The 22,573-nt window shown below is 32.7% G+C and overlaps 1 protein-coding gene across 1 annotated transcript; it reads left to right on the top strand.

The window, feature by feature from the left end:
- The first annotated feature begins 16,242 nt into the window (after positions 1–16,242).
- Positions 16,243–20,790, top strand: LOC132060289 (protein kinase STUNTED-like). The gene is made up of 9 exons (XM_059453249.1): positions 16,243–16,579; positions 17,396–17,475; positions 18,022–18,781; positions 18,862–19,110; positions 19,198–19,361; positions 19,435–19,514; positions 19,624–19,771; positions 19,869–20,018; positions 20,123–20,790. Exons 1-9 carry the CDS (start codon positions 16,372–16,374, stop codon positions 20,363–20,365), a joined length of 2,082 nt encoding a protein of 693 aa, XP_059309232.1. The 5' UTR covers positions 16,243–16,371; the 3' UTR covers positions 20,366–20,790.
- The last annotated feature ends 1,783 nt before the right edge of the window (positions 20,791–22,573 follow it).

Genomic DNA, 22,573 nt, shown 5'->3' with positions numbered 1-22,573 from the left:
TAAGGTGGAGCTTTGTGGTGCAAATAAAAATTAGTAGCCGTTTGGCCATGCGATTTGGAATCATGATTTTATATATTTTAATTTCAAATCATGGTTTGTTCATGAAATTTGCACAAACTCGGTCATCCGATCGGAAATGCATACTCGATGTGAAGAGATTATTCGTACCATGTGGGAGGATTATATGAAAGAGTTGTTACACTACAACTCATATTCAAATTTCCTTTTTATTGAACTAAAGTTCCATTGATAGATGTTTCAAAAAGACCTTTTTGTAGCGTATTAACTTTGTTATACGTTATGATTTACTTATTTAGTAAGATTGTATAAGAGTTGAGGAAGTTTTGATAGTTTTCATAACTTATGGGGTTTTGTGTTTATGAGAAAAAATACAACTTAAAAAATCAAAACTACATGTCCAAACAAAAATTCAACTTCAAATCAATTATATTTTAAATCATTTATTTCATATCGTGATTTCAAATCATGTCCAAACGGACCAAATCAATCCTTAAGCTACACTGAATATCGGATGAAAAAACCATAGCAGCAACAACAACAACAACATACCCGATATATTTTCACAAGTGAGGTTTGAGAGGATAGAATGTAACGCAATAAATCTTACCTTTATTTTTATGAGGTAGAGAAACTGTTTTCGATACACCATCCGTCTCGATTTTTTTGTTTTTTGTTTTTTTGAAGCATGATATGAGGCAAGGATGTAAAAACAAAAAGGAAAAGGAAAACGTGAGTGATGAAGTACGTCTCGACGGCGGAATGAGCAACGTGGAGCAAAGAGGCCAATGTAAGAGACCGACCATCCATAACCCCAAATGTACAAAGTGGTGTGTGGGGTCCATTAAGTGGACTAAAGGGCCCCACCTCTTCATAGAGAAATGATCCCCCACATGCAAAATGGAAAATGCAATTATGCGAATTGCAAATCGACAATTCTTTGTTTGTTAGTTGGCCCAGCAAAAGAAACACTACCACACACTGGGCTCCTGTAAATCTCTCTCTTTATAATAAAATTAAACATAAAAAAAATGATGTGATATCTCTTTATGTCCTCTATTTTTATTTATTTATTTTTTAAATTTTTTTATCTAATTTTAATAAATATACTCTATTTCAAAATAAGGAAAGGGAAAGACTAAAGGTTGAATTCCAATAAATAAGGAAATAGAAATATGCTGTTTCACAATGCCTAACTTTCGGCCTTCTCTGTAACATAGCAATTATTAAGTACTTAATGCAAACAATCAATTAATTCACACAAGGCATAGAGAATCTGAAAAGGTAAAAGCATGAACGTGAAATTCTCTGTCCTTAAATTCTCAAAGATGTAGTGGCTTTATCTGCTATGCACTTTATCTTCTCCATCTTAATTTTTTTGAGCTTCTGGTTTTGATTATAGGCAAGCATGAGATAAAGCCGATGGATTAATAATGAAAAGTTACTCCGTATAAGCATTCTTCTATTTATACAGTATTTGTTTCCTCTTTTTTTTGTATGCTTGGTAATATGAGTGGTTACACTCATTGTTTGCAATTTTTCGACATGTAAGGAACGGAGGGAGATATTCTATTGTACTCTTACTTATTCTTACTCATATTTCTTTTCTATATCTTTCAAGGTTTGGAGTACCGAAGGGAAGATAGAAAAGTGAAAATTATTTGCTTAAAAGAATTCCAGACCTAAGTGATGCAGCTAAAATAACAATTACTAAATTGTGAGAATAACATTTTTTTTATCCATTTTGTCGGTGTAGATATTATTTGGTCGAGAAAGTAGAGATGGAAACAAGGGATTTTAGTATTGAGATCAAGGAAATGAAAAATAAATGATTGTTTTGCTGAATTTGAATGTTTAGATTCGCATGATGAAGCCTAAAATAACAAGGATGTTACACCTCGGAAAATCTTTGTGCTATTCATATGGTAAACAAGTACAAGCGGGACAAGTTAAGGAAGTATCTTGAGTCGATAAAAAAGTTGGGATTTCATTTCGTTCCTTTGTACTTTGAGGCTTCGTTGTAACCTGACTAATACAGATTTGTGTTGAGTACCGTATGGGACATTGTATAAGCCGTCTATGAGCATATCTTAAGATGGTATATGAGTATCAACATGTTATTCAAAGGCTATAAGAGTTGGAAGATACACGACTAGGTTGAGGTTCAACATGTTATTCAAAGGCTATAAGGAGTCGTTTGGTAGACGGTATAAGGCAGGATGTACCGGTATTAATTTTTTAGGTTAAATTTGTACCATGTTTGGTTTGAGTTACTAATTAGTCCCGGTATAAAACTATACCACAATCTTGGATAATATTATCCCATTTTATAGGTGGTATAACTAATACCAAGCACATGCTTTGGACTTTACATGGTATATCCCACCTTTAATCCAATGAACCAAACAAAGAACAAGTACTAAATAATCCAGAGGTTATTTAGTCCCAGGATTAATCCCAGGACTATAATCCCAGCATGACTTTGTCTGCGTACCAAACGACCACTAAGAGTTGGAAGATGCACGACTAGGTTGAGGTTGACCGTTGACGAGTGCATTTGAGCGTGAGAAATGAGATTTTGGACAAATAAAAATGAGCTGCTTGCTTACCCGACGTGCCTGCTTCACTAACTTACTTCCCGTACTACTTGCTTGAGCTACTTAATACATATGTTAACTACGAAGTAAGGATGAGACACGTGTTAAATTCAACGAACCAACACAGCGACACCTATTTAATTAAGCAAGAAGGTGACAAGTAGGTGCATCACCTACTTGCTTAAAAAGGAAAGGCCAAGATTTACACACCTAAAAAGAGGCAGATTTAGGACGGCCAAGGGGCCCTTTATATGGGCTGATCCTCTCACATTTTCACCATATTTTCCAGAGCAAAACATAGGAGAAAACCCCCTGCAACTCCTCTCCCCAAAAGCTCCACAAACCCTAGGTGATTTCGAGTGAAACGAAGTGATTCTAGTGCCAGAAAACCCGAACTGCTTGCTAGTTTCTCTTTCTCCTTGTAGCTGCGTTGGGGGACTGATTTGAGATGAAGAAGGACTAGGTTTCGTGGCTTATACTCAGTCCAAGGTAAGTCTATGCTTTTATTTCCCTTATCTAAGCTTCTACGAGTTGTAGCTCGATCGTAGAGACTAGAACTTGCGAGTTTCGAAAGAGTAGCATCTTTGGTTGTTATTGTGCCATTGCTGGCTGGTTGTGAACTTATTTTTAGGTTGAATTCATGGCTGGTTTATATGAGAAGAGTATTACTTATGTACTTCTGGTTGTGTTGCTTGATTTGAAAGAAAGGATAAGTCGGAAACTTGTTTTAGTGACCTGAAAAATCAGTTTGAGTTGCTGAACTTGTGGGACTGTTATGGGGTCGTTTTAAGGTTGTATTATGGATGAAAATGAGTAGAGATAATTGAATATGTTATGGTTAATGTTGTTGCTAAATTCTAGAAGGAAGGAGGGGTTTAAAAATATGTTTGTTTAATCGTAAATCGAGCTTGCCACTTGTTGTACTATTGTTTAACTTGCTGAAATTGTTCTTACATTGTTAAGGGACTGAATGGATAGGATTGGTTGTTGATTTTGTTGTTTGGTGTTGTTTTGAATTTGGGGAAGTGAGGAAATGTAAGGGAAGTGCTGCCCAATTTTTTCGTAAGAGAGCTACTAGCTTAGAAATGTGTTTTGAGTTCATCCATGGTATTAAGCATAGTTCTAATATGATGATGTAGGTTGAAGCACTATGGGCAGTATATATTGAGTCATTGACAACAAAGGTATGTTAAGGCTATCCCTTCTTTCTCTTTGGCATGAATCTTATGAAAAGAACGAAACGAACGAACGAGTGTTATCCATAATGATTCCACTCTTAGAATATTAGAAAGCTTATGTTCTTCGGATTCTCAATAATGCTACTACTTACCTTTGATGATTCTTGATTTGAACTTGTGATCATTTATTCAGTAGAAGTAAGACATATTGATGATGTTAGTTCCATAACGATGTTCGGAGGTTACCGACCCTACGTCACTCCGAAAGGCCCAGAAGTTACTCCTATGAGTCATTCAAGCATTATATATATATGTATACACTTATTTTACCACACCGAGCCGCGCTATAGTCGGTCCGGTACGGCACTTATTGTGCACACCACTGCAGTTGGGTACAGATAACACCGAGCCTGTCATGATCGGGTACGGATAACACCGAGCCTATATTATATGGCCGGGTACGGTATTATGATATATGTATATGATTTTTGAAAGAAAGCATGCATATCATACGCCCTCAGAGGCACTTTCAGATGTGCAGAGTTATACAGACACATTCAGATATACAGATTGACTCTCATGTCCTAGATTTCTTTCATGATTCTTATATATGCTATTTTCATGCCTTACATAGTCGGTACATTATTCATACTGACTCCCTATTGTTAGGGTCGCGTTTCATGCCCGCAGTCCCAAGATACAAAGTTGGTGATCCATCTAGTAGGATGTTACTCGACGGTTAAGATTGTTGCACTCTATTTGCACCTATATATATATATATATATATATATATATATATATATATATATATGCATGGGTATGGCGGGGCTCTATCCCGACCACGTTATGTTATGTTTTCCAGTAGAGGCTTGTAGACAGTTATGTACAGTCAGATAATGTTCAGTCCTGTTGTTTCATATATTGCCACACAGATGATCATGACAGCCTTGTTGGCTCATATAGTATGTCCAGCATATCCATATAGATGAGTCTTTCAGACTATTTAATACAGACACGTTTTCCTTATGAGTCTATTGAGTATTATATGATGGCCCTACTGGCCCACCTATGTTCATATTGATGTCACAGATGTACGTTAGATGGTACTTGACTAGTACGGTCAGGTGCCCGTCATGGCCCTCCAGTTGGGTCGTGATAAAGGAGTACGAAACTGTAAGATTATCTAGATTCGAATAATATTGTTTATATGGAGTATTCATTTTGTAGCAATAATTCTATTGCCTAGGTGTCATCCTGCATCTCAAAATGAGATTTTATCTTTTTCCTTCATTTTGGTTAATTGGGCAGTAATTAGTTGTTAATTCTACTTTTTATACATTTATAATTTCAATTCTCCTTTTTTGGTGGAAACTAATGTTCTAAGCTAAATGTAGGAATTGAAGTCTATACGTTTATTTTACTTTTCAACCGTAAAAAGTATCTTTATTGACGACTATATGTTTATTTTACTTTTCAACAATAAAAAGTATCTTTTTCTTCCTTTTTGTTTTTGTTTATATTGTAAGGTGAAATATTTCTTATAATCGCGCAAAGTGCGAATATGTTCCCTAGTTATATAATACTAATAAACTTACTGAAAAGTCTATATTTGTCGTGTAAAATTAGAAAGATATATTAATGCTCTAATTATACTAAAGATATGGTAGATGATTCCAAACTTATAAACTCTTTATTATTTTCATGCTATAGAAATGAATATTTATTTATGCCAAGCAATCTCACAATCACTATAGTACTCAATAGATATACTTTATTCATATAAATAGCTTTAGTTCCAATATATGATACGTGACATATAAATATTTCATTTGTCAAATATTCAATTCGCAGACCAGATTAAAATGTTATTTTTCTAAAATATTTCATTTCAAATTCGTCTTTCATACAGTCTATTGTGTGACCTCTTAGAGAGTTTTAAAAATATTTAAACCATCAACATGCACAACACTATAACAAAATTTCGCCTGCCAACTTTCTTATAGAAATTGTAAAATACAATGTAAATTGGATCTGTATCAATTTTTTGACACACAGTCACACGCTAAGATAATTATATCACATGTGCCATGACCGTTTGATTCATATAAAGATTTTCGAAGCTCTATTGAACAATTTTGTTAGAACTTTTGTGTGTTTTAGATATTTTAATCCTTGTAAGATTTTCATATAAATGTTATTATCTAATAAACATATAAATAGGTTGTGATAATATTAAAGAAACACATATAAAAAGTTTCATGTGTATTGTTATATTAGAACGATAGGATACATGAAAATTATTACGTCCCTGACAAAATCTTCGCAAAAATATTTATGCTCATAACTTTAGCTTTATATTTAACGACTTTACTTCTCTTATTTCGTTTTTGCACCCAGACACATTGGTAGCCATTGTCTTTATGCTTTTAGGTGTTCGGACTATAAACATAAAGATCTCACTTTGTTTAAGTGAACCGAGTTCTATTTAAATTACATCAACAAATAGATCAATCCGCCCCTACCTGACTATTGGACCATCACTTGAGTTTTTCTATTACTAAAGTCCCAATATTACAATACTGAGTACTTCTATGTATTGTAAAAGTCTAGGCAAAATAATACCCCAAATTTTCTTTAAACTTTTTTAGGAGTTTTTGGTTGGGCCGGGGTCTTAGGAGATTCGATATTCGCATAAAAATTATCATTAGTTTATACGATGTTTGTTTAGGGTTTACGAAAATTTGAACTCCGGAAAAGATTTAGATTAATAAATACGACGTTTGGTTTCTCTTTTTTGTTTTCCTTATAAATAATTCTATTTACATTAGTTATACAAAAATATATGTATTATTTTATACGAGATAAGAATACGGTAGTTGGTAATACATGGATTAAAAATATTATAATGACAAGACTAATTGTCATAATAGTAAAAAAGATTATTTTATTGAAAAAGTATAATGACAAGACTAACTCTCATAATAGTAAAAAAGATTATTTTATTGAAAGAGTAAATAAGTTATAAAAACATACAATATATATTAATTTATACGAAAAAGGCCCAAAAATACCCTTAACATGTCCACCTATTGGTCTAAAAATACCCTTAACTCATTTTTTTTCAAGAGCCCTCGAACTAACACTTTTAACTTGATGACTTTTTCAATTTAAAAAAGCCACGTGACTTAATAAGATTGGCCGCATATATTATTTAATTTAACAATAAATCCACCCACTTTTATATCCAAACCCATTGAGCCGACCCGTTTCTTTAATTTTCTGAAAAACTTAACGGGTTACTCTTTTTTCCGCAGAAACTCCTCTTCTTCCTCGTGCCACCTTCATCTTCCTCTTCACTCTCACCGTCATTATCATTTTCACTATTAAACTCCTCTTCAAACTCATTGTCACTGTTCAAATCACTTGCATTTGCCAAAGCTGAAATATCAAAATCAACGGGTTTTGAATGAAATTTTGGTTACTGGACCAATAGTCATGTCACATGTGTAAACTAAGTGATAGACACCAAAGAAAGAAAATAGAGTACTATAAGAAAAAGAAAAAAAAAGTCAATCTTTTTTGGACAAAAGAATACTAATAGGGAAGATTACAATGATATGCTCTCTCTCTCTTAATAGGCTGCTAATGGTAACAAGAAAAAAGGGGATAACAAAAGAAGAGGTCTCTCGTATTATTTCTTTTGCTTATATTATTTAGAAAATATCTCACAATAAAAGTGGGTGGATTTATTTTTAAACTAGTTTAACTGTACGTGCGTTGCACGTGTGCAGTGCATCAATACAAAAATATGTGTATATTGCTTCATTTCAAATTATCAACGTTTTTTTTAAATCAATTTAGATCTATTAAATCCTACCATCTAGATATCTTAACAGTTAGAATCTTGATAATAATGATAATAGATTAATGTGCACATGTACTCATATGCACAATGCATCAAATTAATAACATAAATATATGAACATAAAAGATTAAATTTTTATTTTTTTGGAGAAAGTATTATATTGTTCACGTTCAAACAATAGAAAAGAAGTTCAACGGAAGAAAGAGCGTATACTTCTTAGAAGCAAGCGTGCTCTGTTCTTTTTCTTTTTCTTTAGTTGATCTCTATTATTTTCCTTCGATATTAAATGTCTGTTTCTAATATGGTGGTAGAATTTGTCCTTTCTAATTTAAGTATATACAATTTTTACCTTTTCATTCAAAGTTCATCAAAATTTTAGGAAAGTTTATCGGACCTTTTCATATGTTAAAAATTAGTTGAAATTCTCATTAGTCCAAGTCTCTATTCTTTCTTTACCATGTTTATTCAAGACCAAAAAAGATAAAGACAACCCTAAACTTATTCCAATTCTGGATGGACTTTGTCAATGAATGGCTCTGAAATTTTAAGAGCTCACAATGTTGAGGATATTATTTTAAAATTATAAGAAAACAAAATGAAAAATTTATAGTTATTTCAAGTTTCCAAACATATTAGTTTCTTTAAAGTTTTAAATATTAGTTGCAGTTACAATTCTACTTAATATGATTCTGCTATATTCATATTTTAAATTAGCATTTAATTAATATAGATAATGTGCCATTTTTTTTAGGTAGTTAATTTTTTTTTTGGCTTCTTTAATAAATTTATTTGACTGCCTTTCACACAATATATAGGAATGAATTTAGCTAGCCCATTCTGATTACCATTATTTTAGTTGGGCAATTTATTTATACAAGAATGTTATTGAGTTTTAAATTAATCCTATATATTAAAATTTTAGACATAGTTTAATAAAGTAATATCTAATAAGCACAATTTTATTTTATTTCAAAGTCCTAAACATTAGGATATTAATATTTCCTACATAGTTCAAATGTAGGTAATATTAATAAACATAATTTAACTTATTTTAAAGTCCTAAATATTAGCAAAGCAATTGAATCATAATTTTATCCAAGTGCGAAATCTATTTTATCTATATTATATTAAAAGACGAAGGGACCTTTAAATGTTGTTTGAACTTTTACCCTTCATTAAAAGACTGTACAATAGACAAAATAGTCATTTACTATTTCCCTAATATTTAGGAACTTAAAATCAACTAAAATTGTGATTATTAATTATTATTTTTATTTATAAATACTACCCCTAAACACTTTCAAGTTTCAACCACCAGCTCTAATATAAAGGGTTGTTGTCCGGCTTGTGCCCGCACTCTACGTATTAGGTTTGTTTGATATTTTTGCATTGTCTATTTATCTCTATGTCAATTCACTTTTCATCTATAGTAATACTCCAATTGTTTATATTATTTCTAACAATATTGATGATTTTTGCAGAAAATAATCTTTTTTTTTTTTTTTATTTGTTTAGGTTGAGAAAGCCGTGGAAGTACTCAAAGAAATAGCACAGGTAATAACACAATAGATGTTGTTGTTAGTATGAGAGAACTTGATCAATCAATTTCATTTCTTCCTCACTCAAAAAAAAAAAAAAATTGAGAAATTCAGTCATTTCCATTTTATCATCTGAAAAACTCGTATGAGAGAGCTCCAACACGAAAATTCAAGTGATCAAACTCACAAAAGATGCTTCAATTATGTATTACTAAAAGATGTGAAAAATTTATTGAAATTCAGGTAATAATAAGAGAAGCACTATATAACAGGAGCACACATACAGATACACCTTGTGTGCGTGTTCGTGGTTATTGAAGACTTTTTTTTTTTTTTTTTTTTTTTTTTTTTACATCTTATTTCTAAATTAGGAGGATTTATAGTGTTTCCACACTTCCCCTCCAGTGTGACTCGAACCCAGGACCTACCGGTCGTGGGTGGAGGTGCTTTACGCCGAGAAAAAGTATAATGACAAGACTAACTCTCATAATAGTAAAAAAGATTATTTTATTGAAAGAGTAAATAAGTTATAAAAATATACAATATATATTAATTTATACGAAAAAGGCCCAAAAATACCCTTAACATGTCCACCTATTGGTCTAAAAATACCCCTAACCTATTTTTTGGCTCAAGAGCCCCTCGAACTAACACCCTTTAACTTGATGACTTTTTTCAATTTAAAAAAGCCACGTGACTTAATAAGATTGGCCGCATATATTATTTAATTTAACAATAAATCCACCCACTTTTATATCCAAACCCATTGAGCGACCCATTTCTTTAATTTTTAAAACTTAGCTTCGGGTTACTCTTTTTTTCCGCAGAAACTCCTCTTCTTCCTCGTGCCACCTTCATCTTCCTCTTCACTCTCACCGTCATTATCATTTTCACTATTAAACTCCTCGTCAAACTCATTGTCACTGTTCAAATCACTTGCATTTGCCAAAGCTGAAATATTTTATAAAGCTTTAAGCATTCTACTAACAACAACATCTATTGTGTTATTACCTGTGCTATTTCTTTGATCACTTCCACGGCTTTCTCAACCTAATCAAACAAACAAAAAAAGAAGATTATTTTCTGCAAAAATCATCAATATTGTTAGAAATAATATAAACAATTGGAGTATTACTATAGATGAAAAGTGAATTGACATAGAGATAAATAGACAATGCAAAAATATCAAACAAACCTAATACGTAGAATGCGGGCACAAGCCGGACAACAACCCTTTATTAGAGGTGGTGGTTGAAAGTGTTTAGGGGTAGTATTTATAAATAAAAATAATAATTAATAATCATAATTTTAGTTTATTTTAAGTTCCTAAATATTAGGGAAATAGTAAATGACTATTTTGTCTATTGTACAGCCTTTTAATGAAGGATAAAAAGTTCAAACAACATTTCTAAGGCCCTTCGTGCTTTCAATATAAATATTTCAATAAACCAAAAAAAAATCTAGTACAAAATATTTTATAAAGCTTTAAGCATTCTACTAACAACAACATCTATTGTGTTATTACCTGTGGTCCTGTGTTATTTCTTTGAGTACTTCCACGGCTTTCTCAACCTAAACAAACAAACAAAAAAAGATTATTTTCTGCAAAAGGCATCAATATTGTTAGAAATAATATAAAAAATTGGAGTTTTGCTATAGATGAAAAGTGAATTGACATAGAGATAAATAGACAATGCAAAACTATCAAACCTAATACGTAGAATGCGGGCACAAGCCGCACAACAACCCTTTATATTAGAGGCGGTGGTTGAAAGTGTTTAGGGTTTGTATTTATAAATAAAAATACTAATTAATAATCACAATTTTAGTTGATTTTAAGTTCCTAAATAGTAGGGAAATAGTAAATGACTATTTTGTCTATTGCACGGCCTTTTAATGAAGGGTAAAAAATTCAGACAACATTTCTAAGGTCCTTCTTGCTTTTAATATAATATAGATTAAATAATATATGTGGCCAATCATATTAAGCCGAGGCTTTTTTAAATTGAAAAAGTCATCAAGTTAAAAGGTGCTAGTTTGAGGGATATTCTTGAGCCAAAAAAATAGGTTAGGGGTATTTTTAGACCAATAGGTAGATGAAGGGTATTTGTGAGTCATTTCCCATACTTTAATGGTATTTTTGGCTCTTTTCTGTAATTTATATAATGTATTTAAGAAGAAATCTCCATATTATATAATTTTTATAATATTAATCCCTATATTACTAATTATAGTATAACGGTCTGAAAGGAGACTAATTCGTGTATAACTTATTTCTAAACCAAATGTTCTCTCTTGACCTTTAAATTATCTTCTTCAACTTCATTCTGAAACAAAGAACCTTATTCTCATGCCCCAAAAGGAGGGTCAAAAAGACATCCTTGATGTCATCACAAATCAAAATAACATTCTTCCTTTAACACGTCCATCATTATATAATCCCTTTATTCCTTTCCTCCCCCTTTCCTCACCTCCCTCTTTTTCCCACTTTATGATACTTTTAGGTTGTCTTTTGTATAAATAATTTTTTCAATTTAATAATCCAATTTAACTTGTGCAGTTGGTAACTCTGTAGATGCCTTGGAGTAGCAGCATTGGACATTGGATAAAGAATATTGGCTTAGCTGGCAAAAAGTATTGTGACCATAAATAATGGTTGAAATTGGTCTACACAATGAATGTGTACGGCTCCACAAATGAGCATGCATTTTCTTAATTTTCTTTGGATTCTCTGATCTTTCGAGATATGTCGAAAAATATTTAAAATTAAGAATCTTTTTTGAAAACAAAACAATATATATCTTACGTAATGTTTATAGTTAAAAAGTACCTGAATAATTATTTGTAAATATATATGACTTAGTAGGTATTTGGATAATATGTGATTGATATTTAAAAGTTGGAAAAATGGGTATTTGATAGAGCAATTCAGTTTTGTACATGAATTCACTTGGAAAAATGTAAAGGTCTCCCCAGTGGAATTTATTATTTCACTAAATTTACGTCTAAAATCAATTTTTCAAACTTCAAATTTTATGTTTCAAGTTGAAGTTGAAATAATGAAAATAATTGTAAACCAAACACTTATATAATTTTTTCTCTAAATATTCCAAATATTATTTTATACCTGCCATGTCTAGTTTAATTGCTCTCAAAAGGCAAAAATGTATCGAACATTGAACGAATTAAGTTATATCACCTCACTCTACTTTAAGAAAAAGTCCTAATCAATTGAGAAACTTTCCTCATAGTAGCAACAAAAAAATTCTACTCGTATAATATAAGGGTATAAGTGTGTGATTTTAAAATATTGGGTGTATACCCGATACTAAATCATATTGTAGGGATATGTAGTTTAATTCTTCAAATAATTAATATCACTAACCTTATTCCTTAAGAGATTGACTTCACCCCTCAAAGAAGAAATAAAAGGTGACAAAAGGAAATAAGTAAAAAAATAAATGTTTTCAACTTGTATTACGAATATGTCCTCTTTAGTAATTAATAGATAGAAACAAATGTTCACTTGAGATTCTAGAGGCGTATTAGATAGCAAATCTTTAGTTCACAACCAAATATAGAAGAATTATCATTTTATTATGGGCAGTTGGGATTTGAGTAGTAAATTAACTTTGCTTGAAAAATCAAACTTACCCTCAACTTTGACTAACATACATTTGCCCCCTTATATCCTATGCAGTGATTATTTCACCCTTGTTTTTTCAATCCTCTATTTATGTAATACATTTTTATATTATATATAATATTTATTTTTTCAATCTAGGTATGTATAGATTCTTATTAAGTTCATTAACATTATAAGTAGAATACTTTAATTAATTGGTAACAAAATTTAATGCTATATTTTAGGATTGTTATTTCAGTATTATATGTACTAAGTATGTACATATGTATGTACATGTATGTGTGTATATTTAAGTTTCATTTCTCTCTTATTCTCTATTTATATAAATAAACGAGTTTTGGTTGTCACTAATGAAAAATTTCTTAAATTATCATTTACAGTATAAATATTTTTTAAAAAAAATTGCCTCTATTTTTTAATTGTTTTGCATTACTTGCATAAAAATATATTTATATAGTTATTATGACCTGTTATTTTCATTTGTATAAACAACTATTAAAGTTTTGATTATTTTTAATAAAATTAGTTTTTTGTTTATTTTGCTAATTTGTTTTACCATAGAACATCATTAACTTTTATACTCAATTAGTATTTCTCACTTTTTTCTTTGCTTAGAAGATACTATTTATTTTTTATAAGAAATTTGTTACATAAATTTAAAAAATGAAAAATATCATGATTTTAAAGAAGTAAAAAAAGAAGACAAAAATTGATAATGTAAGGGTAAAATAGACATTTAAAAAATCATTTAGGATAAAGGAGGGAGAATGTCTATTGTTCAAAGTTGAGGGAGGAGTTTGATTTTTAAAGCATAGTTGGGGGTGTAAATGATTTTCACCCATAAATTAAGGAAATTATAAAGATATTAATCTCAAACAATAGTGAAGTTTTTACCAAATTATTTGATCAACACTGAGAAATTTCTACAAAAAAACGATTCATATTCGTATAAGATTTATTATCTTTCGTCATGTACATACATAGTGTTTTGATGCTCAAATATGGATAATCCACGATATTTTATTTGCTTTAATGCTAATCTGAGAAAATTTAGTTTAGATTTCAAAGTCCACGCTTTACTTAAAAAGCATTGTTCCGTTTTTGAGGTTATTTCATTTTTTGCTCTTAAGCAAACGATAATCAACAACAAATACAAACAAAATGTTTCACACATAGGAAACTACGTCTTCCTTTTCGCGAGAGAGACCAAAAATCGGTAAAAGCGTACATGCATCCGGTGATTATATCAAAATATACTAAATTATCATGATTAAGTAGTTTTATCAAATAAAAATATTTATTAATTTAACTAATTAATTATTTTGCAAAAAGGTGTATATAACTGCGTCTCATACATATATTATTTGATATAAATATCATGTTCCTATAAGTTTTTCCCTGAAAATTACCACCATCGAAAACTACGGATAAATATCGGATCACATGAATATAAAACGTTTATATTAGAGTCCATTGAACTTTCTATCAAGCTTTTTGACGTGGTATGCTAGAAGTAAATTCCAAAACTTGACAGTAACGTTTCCTGCCTTTGTTTTTTTCCTCAAGTTAATTTTTACGGTTCTTTTTCTAATTTATTTTTCAGAAATTTGCTAAGGTTTATGAAAGTAATTTTCGAGGAATTGATGTGTTTTGGATTATCTTTAGAGAAAACGTTTGAGAGAAAAAAAAAAAAAAGAAAAAAAAAGAAGAATAACATTTATTTTGTAGATAAAAAATATTTTTTAAAGTTTTTAATGTTCATTGAATCTTTTTTGTCCCTCTTGAGAAAAATAGAATGTCCGACTCCTAAAAAACAACAAGAATCTAGTCAATTGACGCTGTAAATCTTGATGCCATACCAATTCATAGTGTTGGGTGTGCGAACAAAGTACCATATTGGTACTATATTTGAAAAGAAAAGAAATCTTTTATAAGGAGTTGAATCTCTTAATGATGTGAGCACCAGGGAAAACGTGCGGCGGCGCGGACGATATCGCGTTATGTTATGATATCTTTGGACCGTTTGCTTGATAAGCTGGTATCGGGCCGATGGTTTGGCGGACGAGTATGAAGATGGCGGAGTGTGGCGGGGGCCGGCTCGGTGCACTTTGCCGTCTGCGGGCGGTTCTATCTTTACCGTAGGCTTTGAAGACGCGTACACGGCCTTTGGGCTTCGGTGGCGCGTAAATATGCGACGATGTGGGTGACACACGAACGTGTTGAATCTCGATCCATGGTATGATAATGAGTCGTGCGGACTTGGTTCGAGAGGGAGATTGTTGGGTGAGCGAACAAATCACAATATTATTAGTTCGGAAAAGAAAAAAATCTTATAAGGAGTTGGATCTCTTAATGATGTGAAGACGCTTTTAGGAAAACGAGTGCGGGCTTGGCCCCAGCGGAATGATATCACATCATGTTACGAGTATCTTTGAACCATTTTAGCCCAACACATAGACGGTTCAAAGCAAAAATTAAAAAGAGTTTGAGTTAATGTATTCACAGTGTACAATTTTTTTTGCATAATTTGGTATTTAAAATTAAATTCTATGATACTCTGATCCAAAGCGAGAGTTGTCTAAGCATAAAGATTTATTCTTACTCGGTGTTTATATCAAGTTTTGCTTTGTTTATCTTGTTATTTTGCTATCGTTATTTTCCTTTCAATCATGCTTTGATTGTAAGTATTTTAGTCGAGGGTCTATCCGAAACAACCTCTCTATCCCATAAGGATAGGGATAAGGTTATGCGTATATCACTCTCCATACTACACTTGTAGAATTATACTGAATATGTTGTTGTTTATGCTAAGTCGATAAATGCACGATATGTATTTGCACGTAGACCTTTTAACACCAGACCATGATTAATTGACATGCGTTTTCAATCCCCATTAATTTAATTAACTATAGTCATGACTCAGTGTGAGTATTCGATGCAGATAAATATTTACTATTTTAAGGTCTTGATACATCAACTACAAAATTATTAATGACACTAATTGTAAAAGTTATTTGATTAAGTTACTCTTTATATCAAATTTTCTTTTATTCTCTTTCTCATCTTCTTTTATCGAAGAGAAAGCAAACCTGAAAATACATAAATTGATGTCTCTTATTTTCTAACATAACACTTATTTTGAACTGATTTAAATAATAAAACAATACTTAATTTGGATCTGAGATATTAATTTAAGAAAAATAATAATTTATATTCCATGTTATAACATGCCCTATATAAAATTATATTGTGTATGTATAAAAAGATATGCGTAGCGTAAGTTGTATCCCTGAAATTACGAGGACAGACATTAATGAGAGAGCACCCTTTCTGACAAAATCAGTTATATATTGGGTAATCAATAACCATCATTTCCCTTTCCCCTAATAATTATATCACACACACACAAAGACACATAAAGGGTGTGCGATTCTCTTTTTCTCTCAAACCCCAATGTATTTCTAGAGAGAGAGAGAGAGAGGGAGAGGGGAAAACTCCATTACACAGTGCACTACCCTTTTTGGCTGCAATGAAAGTGTGTACTGAAGGAAAGTGTAGTTGTAGTGTGGAAAGGGAGAATAGTGTTAGTGGTGATGGAGAAGTGGGGGGAAGGGTGGTGGCAGTAGTGGGAGTGAAGTTAGATTCAAAGAGTAAAGAGTTGCTGACGTGGGCTTTGGTTAAGGTTGCTCAACCTGGAGATCATGTTGTTGCTTTACATGTTCTTCATCCTAATTCTGGTAAACATTATCCCCCAAAAAAAAAAAAAAATCAACAGTCTTTTTTTTTTCCTGCTTATGTAATGGGTGTTCTTCATTGTTGTTATTCTTTGATTTGATTAGGAATTTATGGGGGTTTTCTTCACTATGTCTTTTTTTGTTTTGTTGTTGTCATTTTGTGAAAAGCTGAGGATTTTTACCATTTTTTTTTACTGTTTATGTAATGGGTATTATGTAGAGATGCAATGGAGGGTTTTGATGGTTTAATAGTTTGGAAATTGTTGGTTTTTTTTTTCAGAGTATTATGCGGATATCCTACTATTATTTGTGCAATGAGTGTTAATTAGGAATATATAATGTCTCATTTTAGTCGTTCATTTGATGGATAGTTGTTATGGGAATTTCTGTTCTATGATTTTGTTTCAATTTTTTGTCTTTTCTGCTGTGTGGGTATTGATGCAATTGTCACATTTCACACACACAACGGCTCATTTGATGATGTAATAGTTGGCAAACTTTTTTTTTTTTTTTTTTGTGTGTGTAATTTCTTCACTGTCTGTTTCATTTTCATTTGTTTTCTACTTCTGAATTTTTTTATTATCTATACATTTTCTGGATTTCATTACTGATGAATCATGTGCAAAGTCGACGAATTTTTTGGATCTATGATTTGTGTACTAGACATTATGTATGACTTTCTCATTTAACTCACAGTGGTGGATTTCATGGTATTATTGGTTGGAATTTCTGTGCCCCTTTCTTGTTTTTAGTTCATGTTTAATGTTTTCTTCTTCTTTTGTATATCCACTCATTTTTCATTTTTTGATCTTGTTGAAGAAAAATCAGAGCCTCTTTCATTGGTGAAGTCGTTCGACTCGATGCTTGCTGCTTATGAAGGCTTCTGCAATTTAAAACAGGTTTTCTCATAAACCCCCCTTTTGCTTCCTTTCACTATATGAATATCTTTATAGAGTTTACATCTACCATCACAGAACAGGAAATAGGAAGGAAGAAAAAAAGGAAAATATGAAATAGGACAGACATAGGAAGATCTGAAACCGTTGCTTTGAGGGCATGAATAATTTTTCTTTTTTTCTTTTTTAAGAGAAGTACCTTAGTGCTTGGTTCTGCATCAAGATTGGTTTCCTTGCACCAAAATTATGTAGGAGAATTTTACTAGTGCCTTGATTAATTTCTTTGTCACTTTTGCTGTATGTGAGTTTTTGGATTTTGGGGTGGGTTCATAATTTGTTGAGGACTGGAATATCTAGTTTGCAATTTTGTGGTATATTTAGTGGACCACTTCTTCCTTGTGGAATTTCTAAACTTTAGATTCAAACTTGTTTAGTTACAGTAAAGTAGATTTGAGATTTGCATATTTTCTTTTTCTGTTTGTCTGCTGCCTAGTAAGAGGAGCCAAAACCTTTTTCAAAAAAATCTGAATTAGGATGATCATTGTTCAGGTGCATTTGAAGCTTAAAGTTTGTCGAGGATCACCAGTTCGTAAAGTTCTTGCTCGTGAAGCTAAATTAGAAAGTGCTGTGAATTTGATCATTGGGTCTTCAGGCAGCCATCATGCCATTCGGTCATCAGTGTCACTTGCAAAGTACTGTGCTAGGAAAGTGACAAAGAGCATCTCTGTTATTGCTGTTGACAATGGCAAGATTGTCTATCAAAGGGAAGCAACTGCTTCAGTTGGAGATGAATCTTCTAGTGACTCAGATGTTCCCCATTCAAGATTCAAGCGGAGGAAGACACTGACCAAAAGTCCTTTGAGCTTAACACCTAAGAAAGACTCTTGTACACCAGAGAACAATCGCATGGCTTTGGTGCCTGTTAAGACAATTGAAGTCCCTGAGTCAAAATCTCGCTGGACACTGCTTCAGCGAGTGTTTCTTCACAACATAATGGCACCTGAAAAATATCCTGGGAAAAGGTCATCTGTGATGCAATGGGTTTGGAAACGACCAAGTCAGCAAGGTTTTGCAGCTATCTACCCTGATCATAAACAGAGTGTATCTGACAAGGATGAGCCTCCGTGTACAAACTTGGATGAAGAGAAAGGAGCAATTATTCCTGTTGGAAGTGATGATTATCCTATTTCAGATGAATGCTTCGTTATCTTTCCTGAGGAACTGAAGGGTCTTTCTGAAAGGTACTCGCCGATTTGCAGATTGTTCAGCTACCAGGAGCTATGTTCAGCAACATCTGATTTCCTGCCCGGTAAGTCCCCACCTTGCTGGATTTTGCAAGTTTGAGCATAAATTCTTCACTTTTCACTAAATATGTAACTATATCTGTAGAGAATTTGATTGGAAAAGGAGGCAGCAGTAAGGTTTACAAAGGGTGCCTGCCAGATGGCAAGCAACTGGCTGTAAAAATATTGAAGCCATCAGAAGCTGTTGCACAGCAATTTCGCTCGGAGATAGAGATACTCACAACTCTGCATCACAGGCACATTATATCACTGTTTGGTTTTTGTTTAGAGGAGAACAACCTTTTACTGGTTTATGATCTGTTATCCAGAGGAAGCTTAGAAGAGAATCTCCATGGTACCATAACTAGATATTTCCTGCTTGTTTTGGAGGCTTAATCTTTTTTTCTTGATTCACTGTACTGACAACAATGTAAAATACTAGGTTCTAAAAAGGATCAAAATTCATTTAGCTGGGAAGATAGATACAAGGTTGCTTTGGGTGTTGCCGAGGCATTGGACCACATACACAATGCAGCTGACGGGCCCATAATCCACAGGGATGTGAAATCTTCAAACATTCTCCTGTCTGATGATTCTGAGCCACAGGTAGTTTATTCTTCTTCCTTAAAGTTTACGTCTTTCGGTGAATGACTTGTATTAACTGCTGTTTTGCATTCAGCTTTCAGATTTTGGACTTGCAACATTGGCCTCAAGTTGTCCGAATCATTTAGATAGCATTGATGTTGCCGGAACATTTGGGTAATCTAACGTTTTTCATTTTGATTTCAAATAACATTTGTCTACTTCATTTCATTAAAAATAAAAAAGAGGAGCTGTTGTTTAGTTTATAACTGATCTTATATTGCAGCTACTTGGCTCCTGAGTACTTTATGCATGGAAAGATAACCGAAAAGATTGATGTGTATGCATTTGGTGTTGTTCTCCTTGAGCTTTTGTCTGGTAAAAAGCCAATTGATAATGGAAACGAGAAAGGTCAGGAAAGCTTAGTCATGTGGGTAAGTTGTCATCTTTGCAAATTGTGAATAGAATATCTTTTCCTCTTTCTAGTGCATTTTAGATTGAGCTTTGCAAGTTGTGGATAATCATTTTCAGGCGAAGCAAATTCTGAAGGGTGGGAACATGAGGGAGTTGCTAGATTTGAGCTTGGTTGACGCTTATGACCATGATCAATTTGAGATAATGGTCTTGGCAGCATCGCTGTGCATCAGACAAGCTCCTGGAATCAGACCTCAAATTGATATCGTGAGTGAACTCTGTCAGCCACTCTAGTTGAGGTTATTTTGTACTAAAATCTGTTGCCGCCTTGTTGTATTTATCATATTTAACCGCAATAATATTTTAAACAGGTGGTGAAACTCCTCCAAGGTGAGGCTGAAACAATTAAGTGGGCAAGGGAAGAAGGCAAAGCTTCAGAGGAAGTAGATTCTGTCGATGGTGAACAACAACCCTCAAACATACAATCCTTTATTAATCTTGCATTGCTGAATTTGGAGGATGAGTCCTCACTTTCCTGTAACAGCACGGGGCCAACCATTTCCGTGGAGGATTATTTGCAAGGGAGGTTTAGTCGCTCTTCAAGTTTCGACTAGCCATTCCTATCACAGGTGTCTATGGCTATATCTAGTAACCCTTCTTCTGTAAATACTGTGCTCTCCTTATTGATTGATTGTCCCATTGCTGAGTCCTGGTACGAGAGGTTTGCAGCTATTGACCTCCTCCTTGCCTAGCCTGGGCTGATTTTTTGCTTCAACCATCACCTTTTTCCACAGCTCTGTTTCGGGGTGTAGTAACAATGCTGCCAAAAGTTGGCAAATTATCTGAATGAGCAAACGATTAGCAGATGCTCGCAGGTGAGTTATTGTAAATCAAATCCAAAGTTGAGGTGTAATTAGACCATCTGAGTTCATATTTAGTTGTCAATAGAGAGGTTTAACCGTTACTGAAAATTGTACTCTTTGACCTGTTATTGCAACCTTAATTTTAGTTTGCAGAAAAGTTTTTCCATTTAATATTACATGTTTTCTTTCCTTTTTTTTTTTTTTTTGGGCGAGTCATAGTTTTTTTTATGGATTTTATATAATCTACGAGTTTAGAAATTATTGATCGTTTTTGGCCATTTACATATACACCAATTTCCACAATTATTATTTTGTACGGCTGGTTTTCAGTGTGACAGTTAAGACCCCTTATACTATCTAGTTATCTACAAAAAACACAAACAAATGGACGGGCAATTGCAGTAAAGTGAGCTAAATATTTTACTAATTATGATATCTGAAACTATAGGAGAGATCAGTGTTTACAAAGTGATTTTCATAAAAAAGAAAGCAAAAGAGAAATCTTTGATTTAAATTGTCATGCGTTACTCTGACAAGTTATTAAAGCGTTAAAGAATGGAGTATGGGTTCATCTCATTTGATTGATTAGACAAAGAGGAGTCTGTGATTCCACTTTGTGGGGAACACCAAGTCTTCTATAAGGGACGAAAAAAGAAAGTCCTCTATAAGGGTGATTAGGTTAAATAGTAACCAATCGGATTATTTGTGGTCCCACTAACTTAATAGGAGAAGACAAGTGGATGTCCAACTCTCCGCATGAAAGTATATTAAAATTAAAAAAGGGAAAAGGGTCGTATATGCCCATCTATTTTGTTTTATTATTGAAACCTGTGCTCCGTTAAGTTATATTAGCCCTCGCCGTTAAGCAAAGCTGTAAATATGCCCCTCATTCTAACAGGCAGGAGACGTGTCACCCGCAATCCAATAAAATTCAACCCCGTTCATAACCGGATCCGACCCATTTTTTTATTTTTGAAAAAGAAGTTTATTTTCACTCCCAACCCTCTGGTTCATTCCCAATCATTTTCTTCTTGCTCATAGTCACCACCGAGTTCTTACACCAAAACACCATGTGAAATGCTGCCAGATCCATGTAACACTCAACAGCATTAGAGGGAATTGGGAAATTCAGCTACAGCCATGTTGCTGCAAACACAGATGATGATGATGATGATGAAAAGATTTGTTGTTCCTTCTAAATTGTATGTCATCTTCTAATATGCAATTCAATTTAAAAGAAAATCAGTCGATTCTTTGTTCTTCTCTTTCTTTCCACGCCTAATTCTCTTTGGTCCTTGTCTCAAATTTCTTGAAAATCGAATCACTAACTTGATCGAAGTTTTGAAGTTCAACTTAAGAAATGCCATTATTTTACAGAACAAATTGTTGTATAGAAAGTCAAATTTTTCTTCCGTGTTATTTGGAGTTAGCACCAATGGGTTATGGGATTTACGATGAGGGTTATTCTACTGGTAGAGTTGGGTGTCGAACAAAGAGAAAGAATGGGGTGGAGCGGGTTGTGGGTTGGGTATGGGTTTTATTGGGGGCAAAAATAACCCAAAAAAAAACGTGTCACATCTGAAAAGAGCAGGAAAAAAAAGGGCATATTTATGATTTTTTGCGTTAAATGTAAGGGCTGATATAAGTCCAAAAATTTTAAATGCGTTAGACTGTGAATAAATCCAATAACAATTTTCATAGTTATTGGATATATTTCTTTCTTTCTTTCTTTCCTTTTTCCTTTCAGGAACTTTTTTACATCGAAAATAAAATCTTCATTTTAAAAAAAAAATTTTATATACATACTTATTTTTTTTTCTACATACTATAATGTAGGCTATAAGAGCGTAAACGTTTGATCGTCTTTTTAGGGGTTGAAAAGGTGCGAAGTAAGTTTTGTTTGAAAAAAAAAAATACTTTTAGCCATAGATTAATCATGCTTCGAGACTCCGAAACGTC

The sequence above is a fragment of the Lycium ferocissimum genome, chromosome 6 (genome assembly GCF_029784015.1).
Source record: "Lycium ferocissimum isolate CSIRO_LF1 chromosome 6, AGI_CSIRO_Lferr_CH_V1, whole genome shotgun sequence".
NCBI classification, from domain to species: domain Eukaryota; kingdom Viridiplantae; phylum Streptophyta; class Magnoliopsida; order Solanales; family Solanaceae; genus Lycium; species Lycium ferocissimum.
The sequence above is the reverse complement of the archived record's forward strand: the minus strand, read 5'-3'. Positions and strand labels throughout refer to the sequence as shown.

Bases quoted from the DNA above. Each gene is read 5' to 3' on its own strand.
- LOC132060289 (XM_059453249.1), top strand. From the start codon at position 16,372: ATGAAAGTGTGTACTGAAGGAAAGTGTAGTTGTAGTGTGGAAAGGGAG. The intron at 18,782-18,861 runs GTAAGTCCCCAC...CTATATCTGTAG, and splicing joins AACATCTGATTTCCTGCCCG to AGAATTTGATTGGAAAAGGA. The intron at 19,772-19,868 runs GTAAGTTGTCAT...AATCATTTTCAG, and splicing joins AGGAAAGCTTAGTCATGTGG to GCGAAGCAAATTCTGAAGGG.